Genomic DNA, 18772 nt, shown 5'->3' with positions numbered 1-18772 from the left:
CACCCTCATGCCCAAGAAAGGAGACCTTGCACAACTGGACAATTGGAGACCCATCACCCTACTGAACACTGACTACAAGCTAATAACACGCGCCCTCACCAAATGACTGACAGCAGTGCTCCCCCAACTCATCACCTCTAATCAAAGCTACTGTATACCCAACAGAAGCATTCACACCAACCTACACCTTATCCGGGACTCCATAGACTATGTCAACCAACATGATCTCCCACTTGCAGTCATATTGCTAGATCAAGCCTCCGCGTATGACTGCGTCGAACACCCATACATATTCTATGTACTAGAAAAGTTCGGATTCGGCAAAACCTTCATTAAAAACATACGCACAATATACCACAATGCCCAAGGGCTAGTGAAGATCAGCGGTGTGCTCACAGCCCCCTTCCCATATGCCAGAGGAATTCGACAAGGAGACCCCCTATCCGGACCACTATTCACTCTAACCATTGAACCCTTCCTACTAATGTGTAACAACAACCTTCAGAATTATGCACTCACAGTACCCTTCACCGTCCACAGAACACTCGTCACCACTGCATATGCAGATGACGTCACTGTCTTCATCACCCAAAACGAAGGTTTTCCACAACTACTACACACATTCATGACCTATGGAGGCCTATCAGGTGCCACACTCAACGTACAGAAGTCAACAGGATTATTCGCAGGGAACTAGAGAAAATGCACAGACAACCCCTTGGGATTCCAATGGAGTACACAAGGAGGGAAGTTCCTTGGAAACTACCTTGGAAACACAGCAGCATGGCAACAGCAAAACTGGTCTGAACTGGAAACCAAAACCAGAACGGTACTTCATCAATGGATGAAAACCTCCTATACTACGTCTTTCCAAGACCGGAAACGCACACTCAACCAAATAGTCAGTGCCAAACTCACTCATGTAATCACAATACTACAACCCACCAGCGACTTTCTGAATACAATGGACAAACTAATGGTACAGTTCATATGGCAAGGACAGCACCTGAAGCATCCCAACTTCGTTTATGGAAAACTAGAAGACGGCGGAATAGGAGTCCATCACCTCCCTAGCCGCACCCAAAACCTAAGAATCACATTCCTAACCAAATTCATCACCAACAATAACAGAGGGAACGCATGGCACTGCCAGGCTCATAACATCCAAGCATATGCCCCAGCAATAGAAGCAGAGGATATCCTCAAGCTAAGGCTAAAACCAGCCAAATATTCAGCAATGCCATCCTTCTACGCTAGCGCCTTGAAGGCCTGGCACACCATCAACCCCATCCAAAACCCCAACCTACAATCCTATGACAACCTAAGGAGCACCCCCATACAAGATTCCACACTCCTAACCCCACACATCTCCGGCCACACCTTGAATTTTGAAATGACCTGGAACCGACTAAGCATCAACTATGTAGGTGAGCTACTCAAGGACAACGGTGAATGGATAAAAATAGAGGATATCAACACGGAACAATGCACTCAACCAACCATCCGCAGACTGAAAGCCAATCTGAAAACAGCAGAAACATTTTTCCAACACCACTATCCCAACCTACCGGCCAAAGCCACGACCCACCAACCCCACCATACCTTCGTCGTCCGACAATCCAGCAACCAATTAATTCTGCTCCCGATACCCAAACGCCTAGTTTACAAACACCTCCTCAAGCTGAACCTAAATAGACACATTTTGGTAAACGGCGAATGCTGCTGGAATTTAGGGAAACCCAAATGGGAAGCAGTATATCACCCCCCCCACACTCAGCAAAGATGGCGATATAGCCTGGAGAATCCTACATAACCGAATCACCGTGCCCCAGCAACTCCACCACTGGAAGAAAAAAGATACACCGAACTGTCCCTGGTGCCCTGGCACCTCAGGGACAACTGAACACATGTTTCTAGACTGCCCCCATAACAAACTCATAAAAACACTTCATAAACTGCTAGGACCCCACACAATACAGAAGAAACACATACTTTATCGCTACCCCTCACTCCATACTACCCCACATCAACTTGCAAACTACCTAATAGTCCTAGCCAAATCCACAATCTATAAGACATTCATAGCAGCGACAGCAAACAGCACCAAACACCAAGCAGCCAACTACCACCACATGTTCCTACTGAGACTGCATTTCCGGCCGCAACTGGAAATGCACCACAGTATCTGGAGAAACGACATGAAAACCTTCGAAAACTACTGGTTACACAACATCCTGGGCAGAATCACAAACGGACAGATCATAGTGAACAACCTCTAAACATCAACATGCAAAAACAAACATAAGGCTCCATATATATGTCATATCATATTTAATATAAGCCATGGTTAATTGTTAATTGTTATTTATTACTGTTATTATTGTTATTGCCAAATAAATCATTATTAGAAAAAAAATTGACTGTATCTGACAGAAACCCAGAATTTTAGGTAGTTTAGAAGCACCATAAGATGAAAGTTGTGCTGTAGGCCTACTTACTGATATAGAGGATGATTCACCGAGGGCAGCCTCGAAACTAATAACTATAAATCACACAGTAATTTACTAATTAACATGAAACTTGGCAGCACTGACGCAGTGCTTGACTTCTCAGTGTGCACCATTTCCTTCAGTCTGTGAATCCAGATGTGTGGCAGAGTAACGTATATGAATGTGGAGAATATGAGCGTATGTTCCCATGTTTATGAAAACCAATTTTAGCAATTTTTGTAATCCAGTTATCTACTAGTGTTATATTCTTGCCACATTTTATATTCATTGGTAAATCATTGTCTGATTTATACTCATTAACTTTAGGCCCCTTGTGAGTGAATCATCACATGTCTGAAACAGGACAGATAACAGCAGAATGATGAAGAGTAAAATACAGCCAAAAATTGAGGGTGGAATTTTCTAGACCAGTGGTTTATATGTGGGTCACCATGTGTGTCATTTATTGTACTATACTATCTACCAAGTGTTTGGACTATTGTCTCAAATGGCAGGATGACTGATGAGTCATGATTTGGAAGAAAGTCATGATGGTCTGATTGAGCGATATACTCTCTGGAATTTTCCTGTGGGACTTAGAGAAACCTATACAGAACCTAAGTCAGGATAGCTGGTGTCTCGTCTGAGATTCAAACCAGGTACCTCCCAGTACTACTATACAAACCAGCTTGGTAATGGTTACACGAAACAGAATGTTCTGCTAATAGTTCCTAATAATACTACTCTGGTATTTTTTCCCTTACTTGAAAGAGAATATTTGTAGTGTGTGGTCATAACAGTAAAGAGATTTGAACTCCACAAATGGTTCTAAAAGAAGTTTAACTTTAAATATTATGTACACATCAGAAACATTTTATACAGTACAATATCATCTCTTAATTAAAAATAAGATAAAACTGCTATCTGGACATACAGGTCACATGGAATATATTACAAATAATTATACAAGTCATATTTACAGCACTGTCTTAAAAATACAAAATCTGTTACCACTTTATGTACTGTGGCATGCTGCCAGAAAGCTGGCATGGGTTAGGAGATCAGGGTTGATTTTCTAGGCAACAACCAGCATTCCTGCTGCAATGCCTAGGAATCGGAACACATCAATTGCTATACAATGGCTAGCAATCTAACAGTGGAGTTTCCACCATTACACACAAACTGTTCAAGGCAGTTGCATGACAGCAGCTAGGAAAATTCGTACCAATGAGAGACTAACTAGTGAAGTTACTGCTACAATGAGAAAAACATGAGCTCCTGGCAGATAGAACACGTGAGATGGAACCCTTGCACAAGGTGTCTTCGAGCCTGTCCATCGGTAGGGTATAAGGGAAGACCAGGTAGGAATTGAGACCAGATTACAATGAGCAGAGATACAAAGTGATATGAAGAGGTTAAAACGAGCTGTGATACAGAGTGATATGAAGAGGTTAAAATGAGCTGTGATACAGAGTGATATGAAGAGATTACAAGCTGAAATACAGTGATACAAAAAGATTACAGAGATACAGAGAAGACTTCACCAAGATCAGCAGTGCAAGAAGTTGTAATAGTGAAGAAGAAACGTCTAACAGGCATTATAAGTGAGATAATTGTACTTACAAGTGTAAAAGTGACTGCCCAATAAAATATTCATTCAAATCTGGGAACCCACAAGAAATCTTGTCGCGTTGCCTAGCAAATATGCAACAGTACTATTGTCAATTAACACTACATTTCAAATGTTTTGTACAAAGCGCCATTACCAATATTTCTGCATCTTAGACTATTATGTTTGCAGACCTCAGTATAAGATGACTGATAAGGTTACATGTGTATTAACACTTTCTATGTCATATATGGTATATTCCACACACTTCCATTCATTTATAATGCTCTTGTTTAAGTTCTTATGAGGGATCCTACACAGCAGGATATGGCATTTTACTGTACTTGTCATTTAAAAGACACAAAAAATTGGAATCCCAGCTGAAACTGACTGAGAAGAATTTGGGCAAATTTCTGCACCATTAGTGAGGTTTGCATGGGCAAAAATAAAACATTGTGTCTGGAAGAAGTAATGCTTTGTGCTTAAGTACACTGTTAAAATGGAATAACTGGTACATGGAGACAGACCTCCATGCACTCACCTCAGCACTAGGTGGTGGTGAATGGTTAACTTGACATTCCATTGGTTTCCCTACACGTACAATCTCTGATGAGAACTTGATGGGAGACTGGCTGAAATGAGAACCATTTTAGCCGATCACATTATTGACCTATCATGAATCATGTTTAATTTGAGATAAGAATAAAATATTGGCTGTGCCATAGCTCAAGCAATGAGTCATGTATGGGGAAGTGGAGGTATACAGCTCTGTACATTCTAATCTTGACACAAGATGGAGACTAACTTGATGCCCAAACCAGTTTATTCCCAGGGAAAGGGCCCTGATGCTCACTGGGTAGGAAACATGAGGCTGAGTGGTCCTTAGAGCCAGTCTGGTTGCCGTGGAGAAGAGAAAAATCTTATACCCCTGCCAGGAATCAAAACTTCATTCCCTGGGCATCCAGCCAATAGCTGCGTGCAGTCTCCAGAAGAAAAACAGATTAAATAGTGAAAAGAGAGTACATCTGAAAATTTTTTAAAATGATTCAAAGAAAGACAAAAGAAGCTCAGCAAGACACATCACTTGAAACTGATGTGAAATGAGAGGTTCTGACAGCAATAAATATCAAGAATGCTCTCTTGATTGTGATGCTGTTATATGTACCAAAATTTTTGAGAAACCTGCCATTATCTTCCTCTAAATTGCTGGTACTCGTACACATCCACCAGACTACATGACATATCATTGCAGAAGACTGATCCTGTATAGGTCTGTTATGAAAATAAACGTTAAGTAATAATACATGTGTTACTGAACATTTAAAATCGTTTTTGTTCTTTCCAAACAAAATACGATGATAAAGTGCTCACTTTATATTCATATCTCAATGCATTTGGCTCTTCATATTTGTTGTAAAGTGGCTCAAGACACCGATTCTTCTTAAATTTACCCAGCTTTGTTGGGTCTGAGAATTTGAAGAAAGTTGGAGCAAATTCCACTAGCCACTTCGGATTGATGGTCTTTCCTTCTTGCATGTAATCTTTTGTAGTCTGAACAAGTTCATGGTAGATTACCCTGCAGCAGAAAGAAACATGTTATAAAATCAGTCAATAAGGTAAAAGTCGTCCTTGTGGTTAATTACGCACTGTGCCATGAGGATGTGTCCCTGTGCAGTATTAGGCACCATGCCCTAAAGACAACAAGGAAATAAGGTATATGCATTTGTAACCTTGACTCTAAATGGAGTTGAGTGGTTAGCTTTTCCTATTCTAAATAGTCCCAACAATGTTCAGTGTCCCAGAAGGTTTCATCATTTCTGATACTGATGATTCAGGCACTCTTAGCAGTCACATCCCTTTGGGAGAGGCTGCTTAATTTCGTTTGAGATGAGACATCTTGCTGGAATGACAAGCCATCCTGTAAACAAGTTTAATATAAGTAATCCAACTACTTATGGCGCGACATGTTTTTGCCCTTCTGGGCCATCTCAGAGGCTCCACCCTAAAAGGAACTTGCTTTACTGTTGCTGTAGACCTTAGTATAAATTAAGTTACAGCCATAAGTATAAAATAGGTTCAAATTGATGTTTAAGTTTTATTGATAAAAGGGTTTCTTGTTATATGTTGTATCTTCTGATTGACATGATTTTGCTGTTGTTGTTTGTTAAATGTCTTCAGGTGGGACATGCGGTAGTGTAGTTGATTGAGGCACTATGCCACAAGCTGGAAGGTTGTAGGTTTGAGTCACGATGTCATAAGATTTTTCAATTGACCTAATCCTTCCAGCTGCACTATGGCCCTGGGGTTCACTCAGCCTCTAACAAAAATGAGTACTAGGAATATTCCTGAGGGGTAAAGGGTGGTCAGTGTATAAGGCTGACAACCTCACTGCCATCTGTGAGCTGACTGTCCTGAAAATGTGGAAGCCTCGACGTCTCACAAACCTATGGGCCTTCAAAACCTGTTACAGGGACAGCAGGGATAACAAGAGAAAGGTATGTTAATGCTTATCATATGATGTCTGATATCAGTAAGTAATAACAGAAAGGTTTCATACCTGGATATCCTGTTGGATATATGTAGTGCCAGTGTGTGCTGGACTGAAAGTTGCTGAGGTGATGTGGGGTATGGATTTGTACAATGATAGTTGTATTGACTGGTACATATATGATAAATATTAAAAATCCTTTCCTTTATTATAGTTGGGCATGTGGTAGCATAGTTAGTTGAGGCACTATGTTACAAGTCACAATGTAATGTGTTTGCTTCCTGATAAGGTTATTGGATTTTTCAGTTGACCTAACTTTTCCAGCTGCACTATGGCCCTGGAGTTGACTCAGCCTCTAACAGAAATGAGTACCAGGAATCTTCCTGGGTGTAAAGGATGGCCAGTGTGCAAGGCTGACAACCTCACTGCCATCTGTAGGCTGACTTTAGAAAAATGTGTAAGGGTACGGTCCGAGTGTGGCGGGGCATGGGCAACTTTATGGTGGGGACAGCAGCAGGCTGCTGCTGTGTCCTCAGTGCACCTCTAGTGTTCAGCGTTTTTATGCTCAAAAGACATCTTACAAACGCCCCAAACGCTACTGAAACACAAACTGGTTTGACCTGCACGCTGCATGCTCCTCTGCCTGCTGCCCGCTCCGATCAAAACACTTGGTCCCAGGACATGCCAATATATTCAAACGGGTTTGTGATGCACGCTGCATGCCCCGCCCCGCCCCACCAAACGCTTCACGCCCTGCTGCACTCAGGCCGTACCCTAAGCCTTGATGTCTCATGACTCTAGGGGCCTCCATGGCCTGTTACAGTGAAAGCTTTACCTTTTGTAAGGTAATAAGGTAGTGTATCTAAACTGAAATATGATGCGAGTGGAATAATAAAAATATCTGTGACTGCAACCCCTCCTTTTTATTTGCCAGGCTTTTACAGCGCATGCAGTTTCTGCTGTGGCAATGTTAATTAAGGGCTCACTTACTGATCTCCCTAAAGCACTGTTTGCCCAGATGATGCTTTCCAACATACCTATATTGTCATTTATTGAAATACTGTTATACCTTGGGTTATTTTTAGTAATGATTTTTAATATATAGAAGTTATATACAAACATGAATGCATCATTTAGACCCAAATAATATTTTGGTTAATGAGCAGTTTCATTTTGGAGAACTCAAATTTTCACAAATATATTTGGAACCATTATAACAATATATCAACAGCATTCAGTACTCTTAAAATATCACATTTTATTGTCTTTTGTTTATTCTGCATTTATCCCATTAATAAAATACATCAGAAACAATCATAAAGATTAACTTTGATTCTTCATTCACCTTAAACCACACACACAGTGAAAGTTAATAGTAGTGTAGTTGCAACATACTATCACCTGAGTACTGGAGTTTACTGTGTCCATCAACATGAATCTCAGGAAACTGGGTTTCAAATTACCTTAAACTGCAGTTTTAATGTAACTTTAACAAAACACATTCTAAAATCTCACACTTGCAAGTAAGGTACACACACATGGAAGTACAGTAAATCCTTATTAATCCAGTTACAGTTAATTTGGATCAAAATATGAAAAATGCTGTTCACAGTTGAATACATAACTTTAGAAGACACATGACATTTAGGAAGGCAGATGAGTCAGTTGTCTGTGCAGACAAAACTTGACAGTTTCTTCAAACCTGCATTATTACATTCAAAAACAAGTACAACTTCTGAGTCCTCTATGATGAATAAATTTATTGTCTTTTTATAGTTTTTAAGTAAAGGCTCTACAGTGATATTTTGTTATTTATTTTCCATCAGCACTACTTACATCATTAAATTTTCCATTTATTTGTGTTCTAAGTTTTTTGCCTTTCAGGGCTACCTTTTGCTTCAATAATCCAGATTGCTGCTTAATCTAGATGGACTTCCCCACAATTACTCCAGATTATTGAGGGTTTACTGTATGTGGAGACAGTGCAAAACAATACAAAGAATCATAAAAGTGTATCACTTCATTTTCACCAAAAAGTGAAGATGGCACACTCCAGTATTTTTCTTTTTAAATCCAACCTACATTCATTTTGTTAGCTCTCACATGGATGGAAATTTCAATTTGTAGGGAATCCAAATATCACCTTCCATGAGACTTATGTGAAGTTAATAGTCACAAATCTATTTGTGTTATTACAAGTCCAATGTATCACCACTTCTCACAAGAGAATGGTCTGATCCGACACGTTGAAACCTGTCCTGATAATTTTTTCACTGTAAGAGTACACACAACAAAATCCACCATCAAAATTTTAGCTGCTAATACGCACTGCAGGTATTTTTTAAAAATTGCTGAACATGGCCAATACTGTAGCCTGCCAGACCCTTGGTGAAATGTCCACCCATAGCAGAGCAGTATGCAACACGCAACACGGCTGACAGCCTAGGCTGGGGTTGTACAAACCTCTGGTACAAGCGGTTCTGCATACAGAAAACATGAGTAAGGTTTGCAATTTTTAAAAAAATACTTGCCGTGCATATTAGCAGCTAAAATTTTGACGGTGGATTTTGTTGTGTGTACTCTTGCAGTGAAAAAATATCTGGGCAGCTTTCGACATGTTGGATCAGACCATTCCCTTGTCAGTGTTTGTTTTCTGTATGCATACGGACAAGAACATTTCATATTACTGCATAAGATAGACATAACAACACTATATAGCTCAAATTCAATAAAGAGGGTCTTGCTTTTGCTAAATATGTTTATGGGCAACCATATACTTTTGTTAACTTATGTCATGACTAGCATAAAGCCCATTGAAATTTTGATCAGAAATTGTTAAAAACAAACCATCAGGAATACCATACCTCAATAACTTGAAACATTTTGGGAAGACAGTTACATTTACAATAAGACAGTAAACTTGACAGAACAGCAATATGCACCATGTGGTGCAATTACAAAGAGGAAACATTTTTGGCAAATGTTGTCTGTAGAAGCTAATCTCTCCTTTTAGTCACTTGGAAACAGACCACCATAATGATCACTGTCATGGTCACCAGCAAACAACAGATCTTTGAATCACAGGTTAACCAAGTTAAGTGACTTGGCCCTCAAATACAAGATAAACATTATCAAACACTATAAGTTTTAGTAACAGATATTATTTTGACATTAACAACATACACTGGATATGTCCTGTAATCTTACCTTGTATTAATACGAGGTACCACATTATTCTGAATGACCTCAAACATGGAAATTTAATAACAAACAATTCCCATCTCTAGCTGCAGTTTCCACAGACAACCCCTACAATGATTCAATCTTTTTCCATTAAATCATTTCTTCACTGAATATTTACACTATCAACAATGGAAACATGTTTTCAGCAATGTCATGAGTTCAATGCTGACAAGTATAGGCACCTCTCACTGTCATCTGACATTCATATCTGTGACTACTAATAATGATGACTTCTACATAATGAGATGAGGAGAAAAACAACAGAATGGCAAGCTGTTAGGTTTATATATATACAAATTACAGCTTTTAAGGGTATATACATTTTTATGTACGTCTATAATGTTCTCATGGGTGTTTTTTTTTTCCTTGGCACTACAGCCCCAGTGGGCCTAGGCCTACCTCCATGAACTTCTCCGTTCACTTCGGTTTTTCTAGATCTTAGACATATGGTAGGACTCCTTGGGTGGGTGATCAGCTCATCGCAAGGCCTCTACCTGTACACAAACACAGAAAAATGCACACAAACATCCATGCCCTGAGTGGGATTTGAACCCACGATCTCGGCTTCCGAGCGAGTGAAGACAGTGCATGCCTTAGACCGCTCAGCTACCGTGACCGGCAGTCTCATGGGTGTATTAGCTGAAAAATGTTAAATGCATCAACCAAGTCAGAAAGTCATCTTAAACAACTGATGCACTTTTCAATTTAAAATTGCAACATGTGCTATCCAAATTCCAGTAGTGCTATAAGCATTATCCTTTAGTGAGATCTGAGGTTCTCATGCTGGTAATTATGAAGACTGCCAAATGTGATGCCAAGTACCCTGCAGATTAAAGCCTAGGCTTCCTCCAAACTGTTGGTACCTATCTACCTATCTATCAAACTGCAATGTATCATACCCCACAAGACAGCAATGTTCATGATCCTTTCAAATCAGTTTCTGAAATATGTGCTGCTTGCATTTAATAATTACTTATACTTCCTATAATTACTGTACAAATACCAACCCAGATAACTCCTTGTATCACAGAATTTTTACATTAAATGTAACTTTTTTATAACAAATCATATGCTAAGTGTTTAATTATCATTGGCCTTCTGATCCATAAGTTACAATGCCATTAACCCCTTGGGTGGGCATTTAAATCTACCTTATGGCTATTGGGGTGCAAGATCTACTTAAATCGCCTGTTTCTAAGAATGTACTATTATACACTGATAACAAACATGTGTGTGCCAGATATTATCTGACTGACTGACCAACCAACCAATCAACCAACAAACAAACTCCATGGAGCTGAGCGACCAAGAATCACTCAGCTACTCAAGAATTTCTCAACATTTTATGGAACACGAAGGTTCATTACCATGTTCACAAGAGACTGTCACTGGTCCCTATCCTAAGCCAGATGAATCCAGTCCATACCACCCCATCCAATTTCTCTAAGATCCATTTTAATATCATCCTCCCATCTGTGTCTCTGTTTTCCGAGTGGTCTCTTTCCTTCTGGCTTTCCCACTATAACTCAATATGTATTACTTTTTTCCTCCATGCTTGCCACATGCCCATTCATCTCATCATCCTTCGCTTGATCATTCTAATTATATTTGGTTAAGAATATAAGTTATGAAGCTCCTCATTACATAACTTTCTTCAGCCTTCTGTTATTTCAATGGAGCTTTGAGAGCGCAGTTAGTAAATTACAACTTGCAATGAATGACTCAACTGTAGTTTCAGTACACTGGGTTATGAATCTGAAATTTGGAACTTATCAAAATTATATCAGGAAACATGATATTTCAAAGTAAAGAATGAAGTATTCCAATGTGCTTAAAATAAGCTGTGTATGAAAATTATTTTCAGCCACGTACAAACCCAGAGTAATAAATGAATATACTAAAAATTAAAAATCATATGACTTTCTGCACACTCATTATTTTGGCAGTAGATGTAACTTGTTAAACATAACACACAATAATTGAAGGCCATATTAGTAGAGTTATAGCCATTAGCACAAATCACAGAGTACAATTGTAGAGGGGAGGGTCACACAAAGCTATTAACACAGATTACCATAAATATGAATATCAATATTTACAACACATATTCGGTGTTTTAAGGAGACATTCCTCATATCAAAAACCTATTTGATACATTTAAAGCACAGTGTTTTTCTCTGATCAAAGCAAGAGTGATAAAGTTGACACACACTACTCAATATTCATATTCAGTGATTCTGAAACTTTTCTGATTCATGGACCAACAAAACAGCTGTGAGTTTGCAAGGACTTTTTCCCCATCTGTCCCACACTGTTCAGTACAAATAACAGTTTATTAATTTAATTACTATTAGCATATCAAAACAGATTATGGTCTTAAGTGGGTGAAAGTGGCTCAGGAGTGTGTTCACCAGTAGGCTTTGGTCTTGAGCTCAGCCGCGTTTTGACACCTTCCATTAATCAACTCCTCATTACTGTAGAGTGCTGTGATAAGGTGAGACAGGTGGCAGTCTCTCAGAGCGAGATCAGGGCTGTAAGGATGGTGGTCAAACAACTCCCAGTTGAAATGCTCCAACACTGCTTGAGCGCGAGCACCTGTATGCGGACGAGCATTGTCACTGAGGAGCACTACACTGGATGTCAGCTTTCCACGCCTTTTGTTCTGAATGGCTGTACGCAGTATTTTTTGTGTTTCACAATGCAAAAGTGGCTGAGCTCACAGTTGGCAGACTTCTTTGACACAGGCATACAAAAACTTATTCCCTGATATGACAAGTGCCTCAGTTCTGGTGGTGACTATGTTGAGAAGTGGCTTAAGTATGTATGCATTTTTTTGTACATAATACATTTTTTTCTCAATGCTTGTTTTGTTAACAGCTCACTGGAGGTTATTTTCCAAAGAGCCCCCATATATACTGAATGTAACTCACTAAATTTATAGTGGAGCAAAAAAATTCTGAACAAATGATGTAGAGAAATAAAATACACATTTCATGTTCGGTACATTTGCTCCGCAAGTTTTATGCTATGCATAAGTTTCTGAATTTCCACAACATATCTTGGATCATCTGTGTTTTTTTTTTATTATTTCTGCTTCTTTTCCTCTTGACTAGCACATATAAGTGGAGTATACTGCATGTAACATGGCTCTATGAAATATTATATAAGTTATATCAACCAAACTTCTCTGATATAAACCAAGAGGTGACAATAAGCAGCAGTCATTACTGAAATGTGAAGATATAAATAATAATGTTTACTGATATGTAAAATAATACATTCAGAAGGTTATTTCCAAAATTATCATAAAATTCATCAAACAATACTGCAGTTTTAAATAAACAATTAAAAAGTGTTTCAGATTTCATGAACTCTGTTAAGAAGTACACTCAGTAGAAGCACAACTCCAGGCACAGAAGGCAAAGTCATAAAAACACATAAAAAAGTCACAGCTTTCAATACTTAACTAATTCTTTACTCACCGGCTACTCTTTCTATACATTCCGTGAAGACCACGATCTTCAGCAATAGTTACTTTCTTAGAATTCAAAACTTGAGCTTCACTAAATGAACACTTTTTAAGTGCAGACTGCTGTCTTCTGGGAACATGACACTGAACAGTCTGGTAGATGAGTATCAATGCTTCAGCGGAACCTCCTGCCTCCAAAAGATTGGTACCTATCTACCAAACTATGCAGTGTCACATCCCAGAAGATGGATATCATTGCAGCTACTTCTCAAATCTCATATTCTCTATGTCCATTATGTATATATTTCTATTATTATATTACCAACATTAATTTCTAACCTCTAGGACATGTCTTAAAGAGACATCTCTGCCTGCTGGTTTCCTAACCAGAAAGCCACTTCAAAATTTTAAAACTCTGCAACTACATTACAAAGACAAAACAACTCCGTCCAGTGTGTGAGTATTGAAGTTTTTACTACTTGAAAACCCAACGCCCTTACATGTTTTGGTCCCTATAGACCATCATCAGAGGGAACATCGATACTTTGTGGAAACTACTATCACAGTAGGTGTTTTTTGAGTGCTAAAATACATATACATACAATGTTTGTAATGCCCAATATATACAAAATCCAACTTTTTCAAAACTACAGCAGCCCTCCTGGTATATTAAAGTTTTTAAAAACTTTGTTAAGTTAAAATTTATAAACCAAGTAGGTTCGTGTCCCTTCTCCTACCATCTTTCTTGATGGGGGCTGAACTTGTGCCGCCTGTCTATCTTGAGAAGGAGATTCTTGGTATCATCCTGTGTTTGTTTGTGGTGTGCTGTGATAGTAGTTTCCAAAAAAGTACCGATGTTCCCTCTGATGATGGTCTATAGCAGTGGTTCCCAACCTGTGGTCCGCGGGATAGTTTATTTTCATTAAACTTTATCTTATCATGTTCCTTACACCTGGGATATTTGCAATGTATATCTCTGGCTCTTGAGGCCCATGGTTGAAGTAAAATTTATGGGACTGTTGGTACCGTTACTTCTTCCCTTTGTAAAGCAGAGGTGACTAACCAACAATTCGTGTAGCTTTTTCCAAGGACATTTTCTTTTGGTCGGCCCATTGCATCTCAGACCCGTGTTTCAGGTTGGACTGCTGTCCTTCTTACCTGCTGTCTGACCAGTCTCCCCCTCCCCACCAAATCCATCCCTCTTTGGTTGGGAATAAAGCTGGGACCACTGACCATGTTTCTTATTCATTTCAGTGGCAGAGTGGACAACCTGTGTGTCTTTAGTTTTTGTGCAGTGAATTTTTGTAATATTATACAAGTGTGTTTTTCTCGGTTTAGTATTCAGTTTTTCTGCTCTTGTTCAAATAATTGAGTTCACAACGAAACTTCTGATTTTCAGTTTGTTCACGATTTTATTTAGATATGGATCGGTGGTTAAAGTGTGGATCGTTGATTAGGTGAGTGTTAAATTCATAATATTAGGCCTAATTGATATGTTCGTGATCTTCCGAATAAGTTCCATTTATAACTGTATTTTATTGTCATAAATGACACATTTAGTGTTGCAAAATTGTAAGTTACTGTTTCACTTTTATTATATGTAAAATATAAAAAATTTGCATTTTGGGTTTTATGGGGGTTGTGGTCAATTAACATTTGGTACAGGGGGTCTTCGGCATCAAAAAGGTTGGGAAACACTGGTCTATAGGGACCGAAACATGTAAGGGCGTTGGGTTTTCAAGTAGTAAAAATTTCAATAGTCACACTGGACGGAGCTGTTGTGTTTTTGTAATTTGTTAGTGTGACAGACCAGAATGAAACAAATCAAATTCTGCAACTACAAATTATACTTACTTTTTATTAATTTACTAATAAATTAATTGGTATTTCTGACAATAAAGTATGTTTTTATTAACAAATTAAATGATTTATATTATATGTTTATTCAATTAAAAATGTCAGTTTGTTAACAGCCCTACATGTCTGAATTTAAAATCAGATTTGTACTTTACACACCGATTCTGTGATTACAATTCTGCCTTTGCATATGAGCCAAATACAACAAATGGAATGTGATATCTATCTTTACTATAGCCATGTTAATGGTCATTATCTTGATTGCTTTCATACCACGTTCTATACACTTTCAATAGTCTGTCACGATATCCTGCAAAGGCTACCTCTATCAAGACCTTGAGACATGTTTTCTAACATATTATTATTGATAATACACTCTTAGAATTTATTTTAGAACTACTGCCAGTTTGGAAAATGCCAATACTAAAATAATTTATAAAACAATATTAGATACTAGGAATTCTTCCACCAGCATCATCTTGGAAATTTTGTCATTATGAAGGATAAATAAGAAAGAGTGTAAGTTCAAAGCCAGATATGATTGTGCCCAGAACATTAGGTATCTGTAACAGAACAGAATATATCTCCTTCAATAGGCATGTGTGTTGTCAAATTATTTTCTGATCAAAAAATAAAGAGATGACTAATGTAAAAATTACAACAAGTTGGCCAAGTGGAATATCTGGGTTCAATTCCTGATAGCAGAAGAGATCTCTTCTTCATGCTGTCTAGTCAGACTCTAAGGCACACCTGGTGTCATATCCAATTCACAGGTTTTTACTGAGTCACAAAGCTCACCATTGCTAATTGAAAACTCTAGGCAGCATAGTATATTTAATATTAATAATGCCAACATAGGTACATATGAGTATCTTCAATAAATGAACACCGGGTCCAATAAACACTGCTAAATTGAAAGGCAGCATTCAAAATCACTGTGTACTCCACCTTCCACTGTTATTATTGTGAAGTGAACAGGTGAAAGCTGGATAAATGGAATAAATAAAGCTGGCCACTGCTACGCAACAGCACAGTAAACACATTTACGCAACAATGAATCAACATGCAAAGAAAAACTATTGGAAGAAGAGTTTTCTACATCATTCATGCTGAGGTTATGACCCTATGGGTTCAGTTGAAAACAAAATTGCTGGTCGTGAATCTCAAGGGGCTTGGTGCCAAGAAAAACTGATGGGTGGTAAACATCAATCATAAAGTAACTCACACTGACCCTGACTCTGAAGACATGATCTGCTTTGCAAAGCCTGGCCTGACAGTGGACTTGTATATAGGGCACCACAAGGAAGAATTTTCAATAACATGCCATGTGTGTGACACATATACTTCACAAGGGCAAAACATATTCATAAGAGACAAACCCATCCTCTCATCAGAGAGGATGTTACATAAGGACTATTGACTGCAAAGGTTCAATTGAAAAAAAAAAAATCTCTGGTTGTGAGCCTCAACGGACTTGGCGCCAAGACAAAACTGCCAGTTATAAAGTGACTCTGACTCTGTGTTAGACAGCTGTGAGACAGTGAAATATGGTCATGAGTCCTCTGAGACTCATAACCAAGAAGGACTGTGTTCGTGAGGGCCAGCAGCAATTTACCAGAGAGACAGTCAGTCAGAAGTAAAAGGTCGGTGTTTATGGTCACAGTCTTGAGTCTTCAGCTGCACTGTTAGATGCCGCTATCAGGCAATATTCTAGAATTCACATATTTAAAAGAAACTGTCACCTAAGAAACATTTTCTTACATACCTGTATAAATGGATCCCCCAGTATATATCCATAAATAAGCCACTGTAAACAACATACAAATGTAGCCATAATTAATGGTAGTGGAAGACTGTCCACACTCTTCTTGTCCAGAACGTTGGCCTGTAAGGAAAGCAGAAATTAATACAGAGTGACCTATTTAAAGAATAGTGTCCTTACCTGGCACTTGAAAAACAATATAACCATTCAAAGTCAGATCATAATATTATGTTGTAGCATCCTGTTGCAATTTTCACTTAGTGTTAAATAGTTTTTGCAGTCTCACATGCAACACTATGTTCTATAAAATTTATTAAAAGTTATTCACCTTAAAAGTTCAAACTTTTAATAATACATTTTATAGAACGTAGCACTGCACATGAGACTGCAAAAATCTAACTGACAGAAAGTGGGATCATTTTCACTGTATGTCCTCATCAGTTCATCTGGTGATAATTGAACTATGTTCAAAAACAACACCACGGAGGCAACAACTTTAAAAGTTTAGAACCCATGATCAATGAACAAAGCAGAAATCTGGCTATGATAGTAGTGATTCCTCCTGAGAAATATATTTTAAAACACACATATATCTGTATGTCCTCAGAAAGAGAACTTATGCACAGAGAAGTCTATTAGAAATTAAACCACTGAGAAACTAATGCCTTACCAGCATTGTTAGTGGTGCAGCAAAAAAAAGAATTGTCACTAAACTGGCAATGAAACCAACATGTGTTTTGGTTCGGTCCATATCAGTGTCATACTGCGTGTAACACAGCAATACCACCACACCTGCTGTAACTGCTAGCATCTGCTTGACAACAACAGACTGAAAGAGAAAATTTTATAACATCAAAGGAGATTGAAAACAGTGACACTTACATTGGACATACCACACAAGCATACAAGAGAACTCTTGTATTATCGCATAACCTCTAAAATTTTAATGCCATGTTATCCACCATGTTCACGCTGCCAATTGTGAAAGTTTATTTGTAAACACAAAATCCAAAGCCTAACCTTAAGAGGATATTATATATTTATTTTCAAAAACAAAACCAAAACCTTGAGCTTCTGAACTTATAGTTGGAAGCAGACCCTATGGTTAGGATTTGGGTCTTGTTTTACTTAAAAACTTCTAAGAGTGGGGGTAAACATGGCAGTAACTATTCGAGTTACTTGGGTCACATGTCACTATGTAAATACCGACGTCTCTTCCGTACTGCAGTGACAGGATATGTACAGTGTACCTTTGATTATCTGTGTGCAGGATTACTTGGTTTCACAATTATGCAGGAATATTTTATTAATATTTAATTTATATCATACAATATATTTCTGTCTACAGTGCAACTTATTATTGTCCCCCTTCCTTCTCACAATGTGTTTCGGCCGTACACAGCCATCATCAGGTGTCTCTAACTCACTAAAATTGTTGCACTGTTTGGTATGTCTAACTTCTCATATCACATGTGAATGCGATCTCTTTAACTCAAAATAAATGGACTTTAATTAAAATCAATAAAAACTAGTTAAAATTATAATAAGTTGCATTGCAGACAGAAATATAATGTATGAAATAGATGATATATTAACCCGTTGCCGTGGTTCGTCGTGTATGTTTCGTCAGGGATTTAAATCGTCTGGGGGGGTTCGACGTGTATGTTTCGTCCAGCTGCACACGTATGTTATAACGCCCATAATAATTGATGGTTTTGCTGTAGATTGTTAGATTTTTCACTGGCCTGTTGTCAGGAGGACTGTATTTAATGACACACGCGTTTAAGAGCGCTAAGTCGTCGTTACATATGCCTGTCTTGCAGCAACGTTCCTGTGGCTATTGCGAGCTGTTTCT

The 18772-nt window shown here is 38.3% G+C and overlaps 1 protein-coding gene across 2 annotated transcripts in view; it reads right to left on the bottom strand.

The window, feature by feature from the left end:
• Nucleotides 1-3796: 3796 nt before the first annotated feature.
• The window catches only part of LOC111872980 (sugar transporter SWEET1), a 23639-nt gene continuing 8663 nt past the window's right edge, over nt 3797-18772 (bottom strand). The window contains exons 5-7 of one of the 2 annotated variants that reach the window (XM_023867320.2): nt 17588-17746; nt 16921-17040; nt 3797-5674 (exon numbers count right to left, since the gene is read on the bottom strand). In XM_023867320.2, coding sequence (XP_023723088.1) covers nt 5660-5674; nt 16921-17040; nt 17588-17746 — 294 coding nt within the window. In that variant the 3' untranslated portion in view covers nt 3797-5659. Of the gene's footprint in view, nt 5675-15065; nt 15719-16920; nt 17041-17587; nt 17747-18772 lie in introns of those variants that run through there. The other variant, XM_023867319.2, reaches the window with a different exon arrangement.

This window comes from Cryptotermes secundus, unplaced genomic scaffold (assembly GCF_002891405.2).
Source record: "Cryptotermes secundus unplaced genomic scaffold, Csec_1.0 scaffold1277, whole genome shotgun sequence".
In the NCBI taxonomy this organism is placed as follows: domain Eukaryota; kingdom Metazoa; phylum Arthropoda; class Insecta; order Blattodea; family Kalotermitidae; genus Cryptotermes; species Cryptotermes secundus.
This window is presented reverse-complemented; position numbering and strand designations above follow the sequence as displayed.